The following is a 19,579-nucleotide window of genomic DNA, read 5'->3' on the forward strand; positions in this document are numbered from 1 at the left end:
CTCGGCCGTCTGCGACCCTATCACGTCACTACCCGGCGCTCGTACCGCGTACTATATGCGTTGCCGGCACACAACGATCCGCCAACCCGAAAGGAACACCGTCCTGAAATAAAAGTGAAAGTTACTCACATGTACGGACATTGAAAACACTTAACACACGCTCTCAACCCGGAGCTCTGCAGAGACTGAAGGGAGCTCCGTCACTCAATTTTATCCCTGCAAACAACCAGGTCACCAGGTGATTGGTTCCCACCCAGCTGTGGGGCATGAGTGCTAATCAGCCGGTGATTGGATGTTAGTATTAATGTTAGTGTTAGTGTTTATCAGCGGCCCGCTGATAAACACTAACACTAACATTAACACTAACATCAAGACCAAGGACGAAAGATACCTGCACCTAGGCTGCCAGAACCCAATACCTGAGAGGTTGTAGCCCTACTTGCCTCCCCCTGCACTGGTCGTGGGAGACGATGCACATTTGTGTGATGCCCTGCCGTTTTCCTTACAGACTTGCGTGGAACAGCTGTGCTGGTGCTAGGGCCTCCATGGAGCGGCGTGAGAGGGGAGGAACTGGCAACTGCTGCAGGCGGCTAATTTACTGGCGCACTCCGATAAGGTGTTGGACGAGCTGGAGTGGGCCGGTGGTCCTCTGGTGCCGTCAATACCACCCATAACCCAGTCTCCACCGTCTCCTCCTCTTCATCACTTACTGCCGCAGGGCAGGTTTCAACATTGTCCGGTGCACTTGCCTCACACGAGTCAGATCATAGACTCGGGCTACTAGTAGACCACTCCGCCTGGTTCAGGTGGTCTCACCACTTCGAAGGCCGTTGATCCCCACTTATCCTGGATCTTGTTACGGCCACGTGCTGCATGGTCCCGCAGGTACACACACTGACCTGCCTTCAACGGTTCCTCCAGCACCCCTCGATCATGTCGCTCCTTTCGCCGCCTTGCCGCAGCCTCCATTTGGTCTCGGGCAGAGTCAAAAGCAACATCCAGCCGCCAGCGATGCTCTGCCACCCAGTCACACACTCTCCCCTCAGTCAGTTCTGGAAGGTGACCCAACAAAAAGTCTACAGGTAAGTGCGGTTCCTGGCCAAACATGAGGAAGTGTGGAGTCTCACCTGTCGACTGATGAGCGGTGGAGTTATAATTAAACACAAGCTGGGGGAGATGCTCAGGCCAGTGGCTCTTCTGGTCAGGAGGCAGAGTGCGTAGCAGGTTATGCAGAGTCCGATTAAGCCGTTCGCTCTGACCGTTTCCCTGGGGATGATAGGGTGTGGTGCGCGTCTTCTTTACTCCATACAGCTCACACAACTGTCGAACCACCGCACTCTCAAAACTTCTCCCTTGATCAGAGTGAATGCGGGCTGGGACTCCATAGTGATAAAACCACTCTTTCACCAGCACTTCTGCCACCGTAGCTGCTCTCTGGTCCCGGGTGGGAATGGCCTGAGTGAACTTTGAAAAGACATCCGTCATCACCAGCACAAGCTCCTTTCCGTCCCGGGAGGGCTCCAACAAGGGGAAGTCTATAGCCAGCACTTGGTTCGGTTTAGCTGCTAAGAGATGACCCATGGGCACTCGAACTCTTGGCTGTGTACATTTGGCCAGGACACACCGCTCACAACGCTGACACCACTCCTTTACCTCGAGGTCCATTTTTGGCCAGTAGCACCTCTGCCTCACCAACTCAGTAGCTCGCTCGATTCCTTGGTGCCCGTGATTCTGGTGAAGCTGCGTCAACACTTCCTCCTTGAGACCCTCTGGAAGCAGGAGTTGGTAGACCTCCTCACCATCTGGGCGAAACAGCCGACAATACAGCAGGCCATCAGTCTGCACAATCCGGTCCCACTGCCGGACCAACCCACGCACCTGGGGACTCAGCTCCTGTCTTTCAGCTTGACTTGGCGCCCTCTGCTGGCGCCAAAAGCGAAGAAAGGCTCCAATGGCTGGATCCGCCTGCTGGAGGGCCTCCAGGTCTGCTGAGGTACGGGAGGAAAAGGCAGTTACCTCTGCTTGCACTGCAATTTGCCGCTTACCCCTTCTCGCTGTCCTCTGCTGGGCATCAGGTACGGCCTTTCCGGGGAGAACTTTCTCGAGCTTGTTTGGGGCATCAACCATCGTCTGCCTCGAGAAGGCTTCAGGATTCTTTTTGACACGGCCTGGGCGATCACTGTACTTGAATGCAGACAACCCAGAAGACCCAACCCGTACCGAACAGGTAGTAGCAACCATCTTATTAGCACCTCCTGGTACCTGAACTGACCCCTTTCTCCTAACCCTTGCCAATTCTGCCTGGGAAGTAGCGGCTACGGTGCGAGGAGCACGTGAAGGGTTACTTGGGCAATATGGGACACGCTCATTATCACATTCCTCGGGCATAATGTCCTGTTTGCTGACACCGTCTGCATAAAACACTACTGGGGCGACTAGGTCTGGGGACGAGGGGCGCCGCCTGCATCACTTTGATGGCCTCAGTGAGCTGACCAAGCTGCTCCTGTTGCCCATACACCAACGCGGTCAACGCTGCAAGTTGTTCCGAGTTGGAACTGCTAAGTGGGCACTAGGGCTGTCAAAATTGCTCCAAAATGACGTTCGAATATTCGCTCTAAAAAAAACCATAGGTTCGAACCATTCGAATATCTATATTTGCGCATTATGTCAATAACAGGTGGACAAACTAATACAAGGAGACATAACTACTTGTATATGTATTTTTATTTAAGATATAACATGCCTAAAACATACCTACACATTACAAAACAAATGACCTAATGGTCTATACCGTAACACTTTGAAGACCGGAGACCTCTCGCTCGCCCCCCTCTCTGTGCGCAATGCTCTGAGTGAGTGCTGAACAAGACTTGTGCGAGCAATTAAAGGTCCCGACTCTTGTCCCTAATAAAGGCAGGCTTCAATCAGTGATTGAAGCAAATAAACATTAATTGAAGTTAAAGCTAAAAATGAAAAAGTAGTCCACTTACATTCTTGGCACTAGTATGAAAACACTGTCAATGTAGGGTCTTAGGCCTGACAGGTTATTTGCCAAAAACACAAGACAGTCCACATGTGAAGAGGCCAGTGCTGATCAGACAGTCCACATGTGAATAGGCCAGTGCTGATCAGATAGTCCACATGTGAAGAGGCCAGTGCTGATCAGACAGTCCACATGTGAAGAGGCCAGTGCTGATCAGACAGTCCACATGTGAAGAGGCCAGTGCCGATCTCTTTTTATTCACTGTATTCCCAGCGGAGGAAAAGACGCGTTCAGAGTGCACTAAGGATCTGGGGACGGAAAGATTTCTCTCCACCGTCTGCTTCACGCTGTGCATAAACGACTCCTGTGACCTGTCCCTGACCTGTCATGCAGTGCACCCACTCGCAAAGCAGCCGCTGATGTGTTTTTTTCCACAATCGAATAGTAACGTTCACAATCAAATCTCCGTTTTTTTTAAATATTCCAATATATATTCGAATTTAGAATATTCGTTGACAGCCTTAGTGGGCACTCGACATTACGCTGGACACGAGAGCTCTGCACAGCACATAAAGGGGAAATAGAACAGTGTTTACTGTTAGCTGGGCTACCCTCGCGTTTCCATCTGATAGCCTCAGCACGTACATCGACTAAGGACAGTGTGGGATCACTACGAACCGACTTCTTCAATTCCCTACGAAGATCAAAGTCATTAACATTCTCTACAAACTGATCACGCAGCAAGATAAAAGAGTTAATCATTCTGTTAAGGGCACTAGCAACAACTTTCTCCATCAAGAAACACAAAGCATGAGAAAATTCTTGCAGAGACTCTCCCTCTAACTGTCTCCTAGAAAAGAAGTCTTCCTGCAGAGACACGTAGGACTTAGGGCACCCATAGAGATCCTTTAAAATGTCCAGAATACGTTCTGGGTCATCACAGTCTAAACGTGGCCTGTACTTTATTTCATCCCTGTCTTCGCCCTCTAAATGATCAAAAATAAAGCATGCCTGCTCATTGGGACCCAAATGTCTAGCCCTCATGCTAGCTCGTACCTCCTCCACCCACTCATCTACCCCAATACCATGGGTACCCCTAAACATGGGGCAATTCCTTTCTTGTGGAAGGTAGATGATGCATTCAGGGGCAGCAGTGTTCATGATTGTCCTGGGGGCACTTGGACCTGCTTGTGCTTCTGACCGAGCCACAGCCTCGTCCTGTAGCCGCTCCTTGTCTGCCCTTAGCTGTCGCACTTGCTCCATGAGGTCCTGCAGCTCCTCCTCCATGGTGGTGGGACACTACAGCAGCAGCCACTCGTGTCATCAGTCAGTGGTCTGCACCCAGGACAAACAGCAGATCCCACGCTGCGCCAACAGTTGCCTTGTCTTTTTAAATAAATGGATAAAAAAAAAATTTGCTAACAGTGTGCTCACTACAGTCATGGCCAAAAGTTTTGAGAATGACACAAATCTTACATTTTCACAAAGTCTGCTGCTTCAGGGTTTTTAGGTGTTTTTGTCAGATGTTTCTATGGTATAATGAAATACAATTAGAAGCATTTCATAAGTATCAAAAGCTTTTATTGAGAATTACACAGAATTCATGCAATAAGTCAATATTTGCAGTGTTGACCCTTCTTTTTCAAGACCTCTGCAATTCTCCCTGGCATGCTGTCAATAAACTTCTGGACCAAATCCTGACTGATGGCAGTCCATTCTTGCATAACCAATGCTTGGAGTTTGTCAGAATTTGTGGGTTTTTGATTGTCCACCCACCTCTTGAGGATTGACCACAAGTTCTCAATGGGATTAAGATCTGGGGAGTTTCCTGGCCAAGGGCCCAAAATCTTAATGTTTTGTTCCCCGAGCCATTTTGTTATGACTTTTGCTTTGTGGCAAGGTGCTCCATCATGCTGGAAAAGGCATTCTTCATCACCAAACTGCCCTTGGATGGTTGGGAGAAGTTGCTCTCGGAGGACGTTCTGGTACCATTCTTTATTCATGGCTGTGTTTTTAGGCAAGATTGTGAGAGAGCCCACTCCCTTGACCGAAAAGCAACCCCACACATGAATGGTCTCAGGATGCTTCACTGTTGGCAAGAGACAGGACTGATGGTAGCGCTCACCTCGTCTTCTCCGAACAAGCCTTCCTCCAGATGCCCCAAACAATCGGAAAGGGGATTCACCAGAGAAAATGACTTTACCCCAGTCCTCAGCAGTCCAGTCCCTGTACCTTCTGCAGAATATCAGTCTGTCCCTGATGTTTTTACTGGAGAGAAGTTGCTTCTTTTCTGCCCTCCTTGACACCAGGCCTTCCTCCAAAAGTCTTCGCCTCACTGTGCGTGCAGATGCACTCACACCTGCCTTCTGCCATTCCTGAGCAAGCTCTGCACTGGTGGTGGCCCGATCCCGCACCTGTAACACCTTCAGGAGACGGTCCTGGCGCTTGCTGGACTTTCTTGGGCGCCCTGAAGCCTGTTTGGCAACAAATGAACCTCTCTCCTTGAAGTTCTTGATAATTCGATAGACGGTTGACTGAGGTGCAATCTTACTCGCTGCTATAAACTTCCCTGTTAGGCCCTTTTTGTACAATGCAATGATGGCTGCACGTGTTTCCTTGCAGGTAACCATGGCTAACAGATGAGGAACAATGGTGTCATGTACAATCTTCCTTTAAAGTGTCCAGTCACTCAATCATGACAGATTGATCGCCAGCCTTGTCCTCATCAACACCCACACCTGTGTTAATGTGTGTGACACCTGTGTGTCATTGAAATTATGTTAGCTGGTCCTTTTGTGGCAGGGCTGTTTTTGGTGATAAAGTTCATTTTCAAGGCAAAGAGGGACTTTGCAATTAATTGCAGTTGAGCTGATCACTCCTCATAACATTCTGGAGTATATGCAAATTGCCATTATAAAAACTGAAACAGCAGACTTTGTGAAAATTAATAGTTGTGTCATTCTCAAAACTTTTGGCAATGACTGTATACAACAGTCTGCTCACTACACAACAGTCTGCTCACTACACAACAGTCTGCTTACTACACAACAGTACAACACAAATATAGCCAATTAGCAATAAAGCAACAAATCTCTAAAACCAACACATGCCTTTGATTGTGTAAATCCTGCCAACAACGCCAGAAAAGTGTAACCAAGCTAGGGCTGGAAAGGGATTTCTGGGTTTAGAAGATAAAATACCAACAACGCCACCTTGGGACTTTCACCCAAAGAGTTTTAACAATATACTTATTTTTAGTTACCGCCCCTTTAACAGAGGGTTTCCCCTTTAACAATACACAGGTGAGTCCACAAATGAATACAAAGGCATGGTTTAGAAAAATATATACACAATCTTTATTTAATTGGCAGACAAAATAGTTTTAAAACACAATAATAGTTATTACTTCAACCATGAACAAACATACTAGAAATCAGTGTTAGAAGGACACCGCTAACTGCAGCCAGGTTATCTGAATCAGGCCTATAAACACAGCACACTCACTACAATAACACACATCTAGTTAATAAATAAGAAGAATGCAAAGAACATGAAAAAGCCTGACAGTAAACTGTAGCTACAGCCACAGCTGCTTACACAGCCTGGATGGGGATACCTTAACACTGTTACTGAGTAGAGTCTTTAAATCACACTGTTACTGAGCAGTCTTTAAATCACACTGTTACTGAGTAGAGTCTTTAAATCACACTGTTACTGAGTAGAGTCTTTAAAATCACACTGTTACTGAGCAGAGTCTTTAAATCACACTGTTACTGAGCAGAGTCTTTAAATCACACTGTTACTGAGTAGAGTCTTTAAATCACACTGTTACTGAGTAGAGTCTTTAAATCACACTGTTACTGAGCAGAGTCTTTAAATCACACTGTTACTGAGCAGAGTCTTTAAATCACACTGTTGCTGAGCAGAGTCTTTAAATCACACTGTTACTGAGTAGAGTCTTTAAATCACACTGTTACTGAGCAGAGTCTTTAAATCACACTGTTACTGAGCAGAGTCTTTAAATCACACTGTTACTGAGCAGAGTCTTTAAATCACACTGTTACTGAGCAGAGTCTTTAAATCACACTGTTACTGAGCAGAGTCTTTAAATCACACTGTTACTGAGCAGAGTCTTTAAATCACACTGTTACTGAGCAGAGTCTTTAAATCACACTGTTACTGAGCAGAGTCTTTAAATCACACTGTTACTGAGCAGAGTCTTTAAATCACACTGTTACTGAGCAGAGTCTTTAAATCAAGAGAAAAAGAACAAAACAAAGACAAGCTAAATAGAAAGGCAAAAAGAGACAAAAAGACAAGGCAAAAGTGGCAATCTGCAACAAAATACATGAACGTTAACCACTTACATACAACAACAAACACACGGCACATTAAGATAAACAAAACCCAGTTGAGGTTTACCTCGGCCGTCTGCGACCCTATCACGTCACTACCTCACGCTCGTACTGCGTACTATATGCGCTTCCAGCACACAACGATCCGCCAACCCGAAAGGAACACCGTCCTGGAATTAAAGTGAAAGTTACTCACATGTACCGACATTGAAAACACTTAACACACGCATTCAACCCGGAGCTCTGCAGAGACTGAAGGGAGCTCCGTCACTCAATTTCATCCCCGCAAACAACCAGGTAACCGCAGGTGATTGGTTCCCACCCAGCTGTGGGGCATGAGCGCTTATCAGCCGGTTACACAACACAATGTGAAAAATACCAGAGCAGAAACTAGAGGAGACTGTGATGTACCGAGGACTTCAACTAAATTCAGTCAGATGGTAGTGTCTGGTAGAGGCTCAGTCCTGGAACAAATTACCAGCTCATATCAGGGAGAATGAGAACCACTGAACCAGGGCCGGTTTTAGGATCAGACTTTTAGGGGGGCTCAGCCCCAGAGAGACTGAGATATGGAGAGTTCCTAACAAGTGTTGGAACCTACAGCTAAACCACTCATTGACTGAACAACATTTATTTTCTACATATGAGATTTATATTCTAACAGTAATAATAAAGAACCTGTTTAATGTTTGTTCTTGATTCAAAGTTCTCCTTCTTAATGTTTCAATGATCTGGGTCCTTTTTTAAAAACAGATCTGTTTCTGTTTTCTCTCCTAAAATAACCTTTAGCATTTTTAAACCTCTGAGTTTTTCTGAGAGGAGAGATTTTCCTCTACATCATGACAAGTCATTCAGACTTTAGTGTTTAGCTCCTGTTATCTTTGATATGTTGCTCATAAATGATCAGCCCACTCACTCACTGTCAGAAGATACACTCTGAGCTCTGTCAGTATTAAACAGGAAGCTACATTATCATAGGTCATAACTAACGCTAGCTAACGAGCTAGAGGACTGAACCACCAAGAGAAGGTTAATATCTTCAGCTGCTGTCGTCATATTCTCCTGAAACAGCTCAGAGTCCATCAGGCCATCAGGTTTGGTGTCAGTAAAAACAATGAGAGTAAACAATAATCAGAGAGAGAACTAAAGCTAGGGGCCCTCATCTGTTGTAGCGTGTGTTATTTAAAGATCAGTCATCACAGAGGACTGGGTTCAGTTCTAGTCTAAACCATGAGCTGGTTGTCACCTCCTCACCACAACTCTCTATATAACTCTCACACTTCCCCAAAAACGCAAGAAGTATCAGAGTTGACTTCCTGGTTCTCAGGGTGCCAGCACAAAGGATGAAGACTGGGCATCACTCTGAGTCTGAAGAGAGAGGTGAAGACTCATTGGAGAAAGACTTCTCTGTGATCCAGCTTCAGCTGACTTTTTTGGGGAGGTGGACTGGTTCTGCTGCTGAGGTTTGATCTTAATATTTGGTTGTTTATGATGAAGGCAGAAACATGAGGTGTTTTATGTTCTTGAAGAGAAAATGAGCACTTTGTTGAGCACAGATGATTTGAGAGAGACAATTCAGAAATGATGATCAGGCTCCTTTTTTGAATTCAGGTGATGAGTGTCCCGTCATTCCTGTCAGTGAGCATGTCAGCCAACATGTTTCTGATTGTCCTCTTTGTGCCAGGTGAGCTGTTTATTCACTCACTTTCATTTAAAGCTGTTTATTATTTACAGTTTGAACTTCATGGAAACAAAGCAGAAAGAGGGGTGCAGAGAAGTTTCTTCTTCTTCCACATGTTCATGTCCGGACTGCAAAATGAAATGATTTATACTGATGTTGTTAACAGGACTGGGAGAAAGAGCAGCATTTAACATACTACTTCTTAGTTTATCAGAAATACAAACTCTATGCTTTTATTTTACACAACATGATATTAACCATGACTCTGGTTTACAGGGGCTCGGACTCAGTGTCAGTACAAACATTCAGATCTCTTCATCTCTACACCTCAGAGGATGGAGGCTCTGAGTGGATCTTGTTTGCTGATCCCGTGTAACTTCAGCGCTAGATATAGAGAAGGGGTTGAAAATCAGTTTGTCAGCACAAGAGAAACATTTGGACTGTGGTTCAAAGAAAACCAGATCACATCCAACCTAAGAAATGTGGTTTTTAACAGTAGTGGAACAGTTCTCAAATATCCAATCAGCATAACTGGAGACCTGAAGGATGAAAACTGCACCACTCTGTTCTCCAACGTAGATGCAACATTTAAAGGCATTTACTACTTCAGGATCATGAACTGGCCATTCAGGGCAACAGCTATATGTGACCCTCTGAACATAACAGTGAGAGGTAAGATCATTTTTGTTTTCTGAATACATTCAGCTTTAATGTCAGTGTTTGAAATGACAAACTCAGATTGTTGAGTATTTAAAAAGATGTTTTCATGTAAACCTTTGTTTCATCTAACTCACAGATTCTCCTCCAAGCCCCAGAATAGAGATCCCAGCAGGAGACCTGAAGGAGGAGGAGTCTGTCACTATAACCTGCTCAGCTCTCACTCCCTGTCCACACTCTCCTCCTAAACTCACCTGGAGTCTCCAAAGTGACTCTCTCAACAACATGGAGGAAAACACAGATGGAACCTTTACAACTCAAATCCAGGAGAGCATCACTCTGTCAGAGCACCTTGATGGATACAACATCACCTGTTCTGCCACATATCCTGTGAATGAAGGCAGAGATGTGAGGACAGCAGAGGAGACAAAGACTCTCAGTGTTTCATGTGAGACAACCAGAGTTTGATATTGACTCCTGGCAGAATATGATGATTTATGGGATGTCAGTTTATCTTTCTTTGTTCCTCAGATGCTCCTAAACACACCTCAGTGTCCATCAGTCCATCAGGTTTGGTGTCAGCAGGTACCCTGGTTAACCTGACCTGCTCCAGCAGAGCCAAGCCTCCTGTCAGCAGGTTCACCTGGTTCAGGATCAGCAACAACAGACCTGTGAACGTATCTGAAGGAGAGTCTTACAGCCTTAATGTGACTGAAGGAGGAGTTTATTACTGCATGGCCACAAGTGATCTTGGTAATGAGACATCTTCAAGGATTCATTTGAGTACTTCAGGTAAATACAGAATTGTACTGACTCTAATTATACAAGTCAACCCAGTACTCCACTCTGTATGTATGTATGTATGTATGTATGTATGTATGTATGTATGTATGTATGTATGTATGTATGTATGTATGTATGTATGTATGTATGTATGTATGTATGTATGTATGTATGTATGTATGCATGTATGTATGTATGTATGTATGACACACACATATAGACTGAACTGAAAAAAGGTAGACAGTTGATCCTTCTCTAGTTGTGAAGTCTGGGTCGTTGTTCCTGGGTTACATTCTCAATAATCAGATATCTAGATAGTGGAGAGAACTCTGTAATGTAAAGGAACATTGGATGTGGGTCAGTTTAAGCACAGGGTTTCATGTTACATGTTTCATGTTTACAAAGACCCACAGGATGTCTCCTTACATGTGAGGTTACCACAAGCATTAAAGTTGAGGATGTTTCAGAGACATGAAGCATCAGCTGAATGTGCTGTCTCTCACAGGTGAGTTTGGGGTTCTGGTCTACATTACACTGAAGATCCTGGGGATTGTAATCCTGTCCAGTACAATCCTCATCTTTGAGTGGTGAGACAAACTCTAAGATCATTTACAGCTTAGTTTATTATATCACAACAAAGTGAATCACTCTGCTTCTTGTTTATTATCCTCTCCTTTCCTTTCAGTTGGTTTCGGTCAAACTGCTGCAACAAACCAGGAGAGGTGAGCTCATCAAGTTCAGTTTGTGTCAGCCTTTTTCAAAATGTATCATCGTCCATCAAAGTTTAAACAAAAAGTCAAAGAAGGAGAAATTCTTCAAAGAGATGATTAATATGTTTCAGTTTAAAAGTTCATGTAAAAGCTGCTGAAGGAGAGAAGAGTGCAAGGAGCCAATCACAGACCACTGACACCTCTCTCTCTCTCTCTCTCTCTCTCTCTCTCTCTCTCTCTCTCTATCTCTCTCTCTTTCTCTCTCTCTCTCTCTCTCTCTCTCTCTCTCTCTCTCTCTCTCTCTCTCTCTCTCTCTCTCTCTCTCTCTCTCTCTCTCTCTGTTGTTCTCTTTTCTCAGCACAGAGTCAGAGATGAGGACAGAGTGATTGAGATGTAAGCATCATGAAGGTGAGGAGGATGATGTTATGTCCACCATCAGTGGAACATGTCTCTGTCCCCCGCTCTTCTGATTCAGCAGAATGTTTTTCTTCCCAGCAGATTTATGAGAAGCTCACAGGACGTGTTTTTAAAAGTAACCCCAAATATAAACCTCAGCTTTATTATTACAGTGTATACTACTGTGCTGTTTAATATCATGCTTATTGTATCTATGCACATGTGATGTTTTTAAATGTAATTAAGACTGATTTGGATGTAAAGATTCAGAAGGTGGAGCAGCAGACTGTTGGAGGGATTTTTGCTGAGCTGTGTCTTGGTGTGTAGACACAGATACGTCTGTTGAATTCACACAAAACACCTTGTTTGATTCCGATAGCTCAACCCATGTCCTGTCACCAAACGCTGAATCACTGCCACGCTTTGTACTCACAGCACACTTTATATACAGGTATATGTTTACAGTTCATTGGACCACTGAGCCTCTGTGTTGACATTGTAAATAAAAACACAGACAGGACTCAGACCAACAGATGAACTGACTGGATGAAAATGTTCTGTTGAGAAACTGAAATAAATTACACTTTGTTTAATCTCTTAAAGGTTGTGTGTCTTTGTTAATCAAAACTCGTCTCCAACAAAGAAAGTGTGAATGATATTTCAGTGATTGTTATATTTATGTTTATCTGAGACAGCTGTATCATGGTGTAATAACTGTATCATGGTGTAATAACTGTATCATGGTGTAATAACTACATCATGGTGTAATAACTACATCATAGTGTAATAACTACATCATGGTGTAATAACTACATCATGGTGTTATAACTACATAATGGTGTAATAACTGTATCATGGTGTAATACCTACATCATGGTGTAATAACTGTATCATGGTGTAATACCTACATCATGGTGTAATAACTACATCATGGTGTAATAACTACATCATGGTGTAATAACTACATCATAGTGTAATAACTACATCATGGTGTAATAACTACATCATGGTGTTATAACTACATAATGGTGTAATAACTGTATCATGGTGTAATACCTACATCATGGTGTAATAACTGTATCATGGTGTAATACCTACATCATGGTGTAATAACTACATCATGGTGTAATAACTACATCATGGTGTAATAACTGTATCATGGTGTAATATCTACATCATGGTGTAATAACTACATCATGGTGTAATAACTACATCTTGGTGTAACAACTACATCATGGTGTAATAACTACATCATGGTGTAATACCTACATCATGGTGTAATACCTACATCATGGTGTAATAACCACATCATGGTGTAATACCTACATCATGGTGTAATAACTACATCATGGTGTAACAACTACATCATGGTGTAATAACTACATCATGGTGTAATAACTACATCATGGTGTAATAACTACATCATGGTGTAACAACTACATCATGCTGTAACAACTACATCATGGTGTAACAACTACATCATGGTGTAATAACTACATCATGGTGTAATAACTACAGCATGTGGTCATAATTTTATTTTTTTATTTAACCTTTATTTAACCAGGTAAGTCATGAAGAACAAATTCTTATTTCCAGTGACGACCTGGCAAAAGGCCCAGCCTATTGAGGGGTAAAGGGTCGACGATAACAGTAATATAAAAACAAACACAAGGGTAAAAACATAAAAGACAAGTTAGAGATGACAGGACAGAACAGAGCAAACAACGAACAGCGTCAGCAGGAGTCCAGGATTAAAAGGATTAAAAGCAGGTGCAGGTGTGTTTGAGGGAGTCCATGAGAGAGTTCCTGAAGGCTGATTTTGAGATGTAGTGGACCAGTTTTGAAGTTTTCTGTAAATTGTTCCAGTCTGTTGGCACGGCCAACTGAAATGATGACTGACCGATGACTGAATGTGTTTTGGGGATTTTGTGCAGGATCAGGCTGGCTGAACATGTGTTGTAAGTGGAAGGTGCAGATTGTAACAGGCTACATAGATACAGAGGTGACAGTCCAAGGAGAGTTATGTATATGAGCATGTACCAGTGTATTTCACGACGGGTGTGTAAGGATGGCCAGTTTACAGAGGAGTATAAAATGCAGTGGTGAGTTCTGAAATGGGCATTTGTGGCGAAACGTATGGCAGAGTGACAAAGAGGGTCCAGCTTTTGCAGAGTAGATCTGGAGGCAGAACGGTAGATGGTGTCACCATAATCCAACATGGGAAGAACTGTCATTTTAACCAGGGTCAGTCTAGCAGAGAGAGTGAAGGAACACCGCATTCTGTACAGAAACCCAATTTTTGATTTGACCTTAGTTTGCAGTTTATTGATATGGGGGAGGAATGATAGTGTGTTGTCCAGCCAAATACCCAGATACTTGTATTGAGAGACCTGCTCTAGGTTAGATCCACTGAGGGTTACTATGTGAGGGGGTGAAATTGGCACAGAGCTCTTTTTACTGAACCAGATTATCTTGGTCTTCGAAGAGTTCAGTATGAGACATAGGGAGAAGAATGCCTGTTGGATACTGTTAAAACTCGATTGCAGTGGCATGCGTACTGCCTCAGGGGAGGGGCCAGTGGCATTAAGAATGGTATCGTCCGCGTACAGATGAATGGCTGAGTCTCCAGCAAAACGGGATGTCATTTATATAAATAGAGAATAGTGTTGGACCTAGTATGGAGCCTTGTGGCACCCCCTTAGAGACAGGGAGGGGCTCCGACAGGAGTTGTTCTGAGCCAACACTTTGCACCCTATCAGACAGGTAGCTGCAGAACCATGCCAGGGAGTGACCAGACACCCTGATGTTGCTAAGTCTGTCAACAAGAATAGAATGGTCTACTGCATCGAAGGCTAAATCAATAAAGATAGCTGCACAGTGTTGTTTACAGTCAAGGGCAGATGAGATATCATTGATGACTTTATGAGTTACAGTTATACAGCCAAAACCAGGTCGGAAACCAGACTGAACACCAGACAAAATATTATGAACGGTTAGAAATTCAGTGAGCTGCTTATTTACAAGATGTTCTAACACTTTTGAAACACAGGGTAATATGGAGATGGGCCTGTAACAGTTTGGGTCAGCTTGATCTCCTCCCTTGAAGAGGGCACGCACTCTAGCTGTTTTCCACACTGATGGAAACTCAGCTGAGAGGAGGGACAGGTTAAAGAGGTCTTTAATTGGGGTTGCGATGATGGGAGCCGCAAGCTTGAAAAAGAAAGGCTCGAATCCATCGGATCCTGCTGGTTTTTTGGGGTCCAGCTCAAGCAGCACTTTCAAAACCTCATCCTCAGAAATGGCCTGAAGAGAAAAGCTATGTTAAAGGAGTTCTAGGGGCAAAAAAGGGGTGCAACTACATAATGGTGTAATAACTGCTTCATGGTGTAATAACTGCATCATGGTGTAATAACTACATCGTGGTGTAATAACTACATCATAGTGTAATAACTACATCATGGTGTAATAACTGCACCATGGTGTAATAACTACATCATGGTGTAATAACTGCACCAGGGTGTAATAACTACATCATAGTGTAATAACTACATCATGGTGTAATAACTGCACCATGGTGTAATAACTACATCATGGTGTAATAAATACATCATGGTGTAATAACTGTATCATGCTGTAATAACTGCATAATGGTGTAATAACTGCTTCATGGTGTAATAACTGCATCATGGTGTAATAACTACATCGTGGTGTAATAACTACATCATAGTGTAATAACTACATCATGGTGTAATAACTGCACCATGGTGTAATAACTACATCATGGTGTAATAACTGCACCAGGGTGTAATAACTACATCATAGTGTAATAACTACATCATGGTGTAATAACTGCACCATGGTGTAATAACTACATCATGGTGTAATAAATACATCATGGTGTAATAACTGTATCATGCTGTAATAACTGCACCATGGTGTAACAACTACATCATGGTGTAATAAATACATCATGGTGTAATAACTGTATCATGCTGTAATAACTGCAAAATGGTGTAATAACTACATCATGTTGTAATAACTGTATCATTATGGTGTAATAACTACATCATGTTGTAATAAATGTATCATTATGGTGTAATAACTGCATCATGGTGTAATAACTACATCATGTTGTAATAAATGTATCATTATGGTGTAATTACGTTTTTTTTTAACTAAATCAGGGTGTAATAACTATATCATGGTGTAATAAATGTATCATTATGGTGTAATAAATGTATCATTATGGTGTAATAACTGATTCATGGTGTAACAACTACATCGCGTTGTAATAAATGTATCATTATGGTGTAATAACTGCATCATGTTGTAATAAATGCATCATTTTGATGTAATAACTATATCCTGTTGGTTCAGCAGCTCACGTGATTCTTGCTCTTTAAAGAGGCACATGTCTTGTTTGTTTTAAGGGTTTTATTTTACATTAAATCAGGCTATATAGTTAACTGCATTACACTCATCACTAACAGATCAGTGTTGTAAGACATAATAATACAGGAGTCAACTTAATCATACTGATAATGATCATCAGTGTAAGTGCAAATACAGAGGAAAAGAACTCCTAGAGGTCGACAGAGGAGGATTCTGCCAGCTAAAGAAAGTGTCCGAACGTTTTCAAGTCTCTTCTATTTCAGAGTCCAAATGAAGAAACTCCCTCTTCCTCTTTGCATCACGCACCCATGAACATTTAAGAAACAAACAACCCGAGCACACTGACATAAGCTGTTTTTTTATTTGAAGGATTTAAACCAACATGCTTTGGTTATTCTCTATGGTGATTTGACTCGTACCGAATACAACGTGGCGTCAGAGAACACATTCAAGATGAGGAAGCTGAAAAGAAAGAAGATGCTCTGTGCGTGGTCGAGGAGTCAGGGCTTCATTTGGAGCTCTGGGGCCCTCTGCAGCTCAAACCTCATGGAGCATGGTCATCATTGGGCCCGTTTACAGCATCAGTACACATTCAGGCAGAACAACAGACCACCTCTCTCTAACCTGCACATTTAATGCCTGACCAAAAATATATGTGCCTGGTCCTACAACCTCTACTGTAGTCTGTGTGTACCCGTCTATTCTCCTACAGCTGAGACTGCTCATCTACAGAGGTATTGATTAACTATAAGCTTCTGAGGAAATACAGAAAATAAGCCCTTCAGTGCTTCCAAACATGCAGACAGGAATGTTGTGTTCACTCTGATTTGATCAGAGACGTCAGAAAATGGAGAGTTGGATCCATGCCACATATTCTCTATCATCAATTGAACAATATTCAGCATAATATTAAAAATGCCAAGCCTCTGGATAATTGACTGTGTATGCTCAAGAGTAACATAAATAAACATAAATAGGACTGGCTCCGGGCCAGGTTCAGCAGCTGGATTCACACAGACCAAACAGCTGTTGGTCTAAAGACCTCTTTTTGTTTCATTGGAAGCCTCTGACCTCAGTATTGATAAAAGCTGATTTTAATAGAATTCCCTTTAGAGTCATATTCACCTCCATCATCATCATCATCATCATGAGAAATATTCAAAGTGCTCTGCACCACGTCCCAGCTGCATAGTGTTCTGTATCCTCCAGTTTCCAGCCACAGAAGACGCTTCAGCTAAACTCAAACTCCCCAAGAAGTTAAAGAAACTAAGTCTAGAGTATGTACAAGGCATTAACACATCTCCACCCCGTCCTGCAGAAACAGTCTGAACTGTGGTCCATTCCTCTGTGGAGAGACAGACGGGAGAGACGGAGCTCTGGTTAAAAACATTCTACACTTGTGAGGACAAACTACAGGATGGTCTTCTCACAGACAGACACACAGGAGGACTGCTTGAAGCATGGTATGCTGGTGTGTCACATGGTGGAGGATGTCTGCTGTGTGGTAAGGATGGAAAGTGAAGACTTCCCCTATTGTGATGAAGACCTCCAAGAAGCAGGAAACAAAGAGTGATGACAGAAAATAAAAGCTCAACCCAACCGCCTGCGCTTGGAATGATATGAAGATGATATGTTAGGAAGCTTAGTGTGTGATCATCACCATCATCAATGCTACTTCCCCGTCCCTCTGTGAGTCTCTGTGTTGCTCTGTGTTGTGTTTCTCTTTCCCTCCATGAACATGGTGGATGTCATTTCTTTACTGCCAGCTAAGTAAGCAATTAGAGCACAGTCACTTCTTCAGGGGGTCTCTTAAGTCTCTGGGTTGGGCGTGGCCAGAAGTGGCACATTGTCCCTCCTCCTCCTGCCCAGCGGGGGGCGTCTGTACTGCTCCCCGTCAGCCAGCGTCTGGGGCAGCGGCTTCCTCTTGCTCTCCGGCAGCAGCAGGATGGACAGCACAGCGAGCAGAGCCAGAGACGAGTAAACCACGTGGTGCAGGAAGTAACCGTAATGGTTCCTCAGGTCCATGAGAGGAGAGCTGAGGCGGCCCACGCAGCCCAGAGCCAGCACTATGCCCACGCCGGTCCCCCTGTGGACACAGACAGCATCAAATACAGACACCTAAACCCAAGGACTGCATTCCTGTCTCAGTCTGGCTACAGAGGAGCAGACACTGATGTTGGAGGTGGTTAGCTGCGTCCAAATACGTAGATTTAGTGATTGAATAAGAATATATTTTAAAGTATACAAATGATGTTTAGACTGTTTATCAAAATGTGTATTCATAGTTTGACATTTTGAAAATGCACATGCAGAGTGGAATGATACAGCAAAGCCTGAAATGATTCATACCCCTGGCAAATTTGGACTTAAAGTTACTTTTATTCAACCAGCAAGGTTTTTCTTGATTGGAAATGACACGGGCGTCTTCCAGAAGGTAATAAGACGATATACAAGAGGCATCATTGTGGAAAGAATTATTTCTCAGCCTTTATTTACATTTGAACAAAAAGTGGCATGTCCAAAATTATTCATACCCTTCTCAATAATCAATAGAAAAGCCTTTATTGGCTATTTACAGTAATCAAACGCTTCCTATAATTGCTGACCAGCATTTTGCATATCTCCACTAGTATTTTTGCCCATTCATCTTTAGCGATGAGCTCCAACTCTTTCAGGTTGGAGGGTCTCCTTGTTATCACCCTGATCTTTAGCTCCCTCCACAGATTCTCAATTGGATTCAAGTCAGGACTATGTCTGGGCCACTGCAAAACGTTCATGTTTTTGTCCGCTAACCTTTTCTTCTCCTCTTCTGCTGTGTGTTTTGGGTCGTGCTGAAATGTCCACTGGTGCCCAAGGCCAAGTTTCTCTGCAGACTGCTTGAAGTTGTTGAGAATCTTGATGTACTGCTCTTTTTTCATGGTGCTGTTTACTGTGATTAGGTTCCCAACACCCCCAAAGCATTAGGTTCCCACCACCATGTTTGACAGTGGGGATGGTGTTCTTAGGGTTAAAGGCTTCTCCTTTTTTACGCCATATGGATAAGGATAAAGATACATCATTATCGCCAAACAATTAATTGTTTGTTTCATCTGACCATAAAACAGAAGACCAGAAGTCTTCTTCTTTGTCCAGATGAGCATTTGCAAAGGCCAAGCAGGCTTTTGTGTGCCTTAACTGGAGAAGTGGCGTCCTCCTTGGTCTGCGTCCGTGGAACCCAGCAGTGTGCAGTGTCCGTTGGACTGTCTGCCTTGAGACGTTGCCACCAGCAGAGCCCAGATTGACCAGGATGGCCTTGGTGATGATCTTGGATTCTTTTTCACCTCTCACTATCCTCCTGGCCAGCACAGGTGTCACTTTTTGCTTCCGACCACATCCCCCAAGATTTTCCACAGTGTGGAACGTCTTGTATTTTTTAATAATACTTTGCACTGTAGCCACTGGAACGTGAAAACATTTAGATATGGCCTTATAGCCCTTTCCTAACTTGTGAGCATCCACAATGCACAGCCGCAGGTCTTCAAAGAGCTCCTTTGTCTTAGCCATGACTGTCCACAAACCACCTGCAGAGAACTGCTGTTTTTCACCTGTTGAGTTCAATAAAACAGCTGTTCCCAATGAATCA

At 43.4% G+C, this 19,579-nt stretch overlaps 2 protein-coding genes across 4 annotated transcripts in view; one reads left to right on the forward strand and one right to left on the reverse strand.

Annotated features, from left to right (window-relative positions):
- Positions 1 to 8,952: 8,952 nt before the first annotated feature.
- Positions 8,953 to 12,167, forward strand: LOC117829131 (myelin-associated glycoprotein-like). 3 transcript variants are annotated; one of them, XM_034706688.1, is made up of 8 exons: positions 8,953 to 9,022; positions 9,296 to 9,691; positions 9,816 to 10,124; positions 10,208 to 10,468; positions 10,965 to 11,046; positions 11,145 to 11,181; positions 11,528 to 11,577; positions 11,665 to 12,167. In XM_034706688.1, exons 1-7 carry the CDS (start codon positions 8,953 to 8,955, stop codon positions 11,564 to 11,566), a joined length of 1,194 nt encoding a protein of 397 aa, XP_034562579.1. In that variant the 3' UTR covers positions 11,567 to 11,577; positions 11,665 to 12,167. The 3 variants fall into 3 exon arrangements, with proteins under 3 accessions (XP_034562579.1, XP_034562578.1, XP_034562580.1); XM_034706687.1 differs by having other exon boundaries at positions 11,528 to 12,167; XM_034706689.1 differs by having other exon boundaries at positions 11,533 to 12,167.
- A 4,127-nt stretch (positions 12,168 to 16,294) lies between these two features.
- Positions 16,295 to 19,579, reverse strand: part of slc22a17 (solute carrier family 22 member 17) — a 34,721-nt gene continuing 31,436 nt past the window's right edge. The window contains exon 10 of the mRNA XM_034706760.1: positions 16,295 to 18,043. Within this exon, the coding sequence (XP_034562651.1) occupies positions 17,767 to 18,043 (277 nt within the window). The 3' untranslated portion in view covers positions 16,295 to 17,766. The remainder of the gene's footprint in view (positions 18,044 to 19,579) is intronic.

Source organism: Notolabrus celidotus, chromosome 17 (assembly GCF_009762535.1).
Source record: "Notolabrus celidotus isolate fNotCel1 chromosome 17, fNotCel1.pri, whole genome shotgun sequence".
Classification (NCBI taxonomy): Eukaryota; Metazoa; Chordata; class Actinopteri; order Labriformes; family Labridae; genus Notolabrus; species Notolabrus celidotus.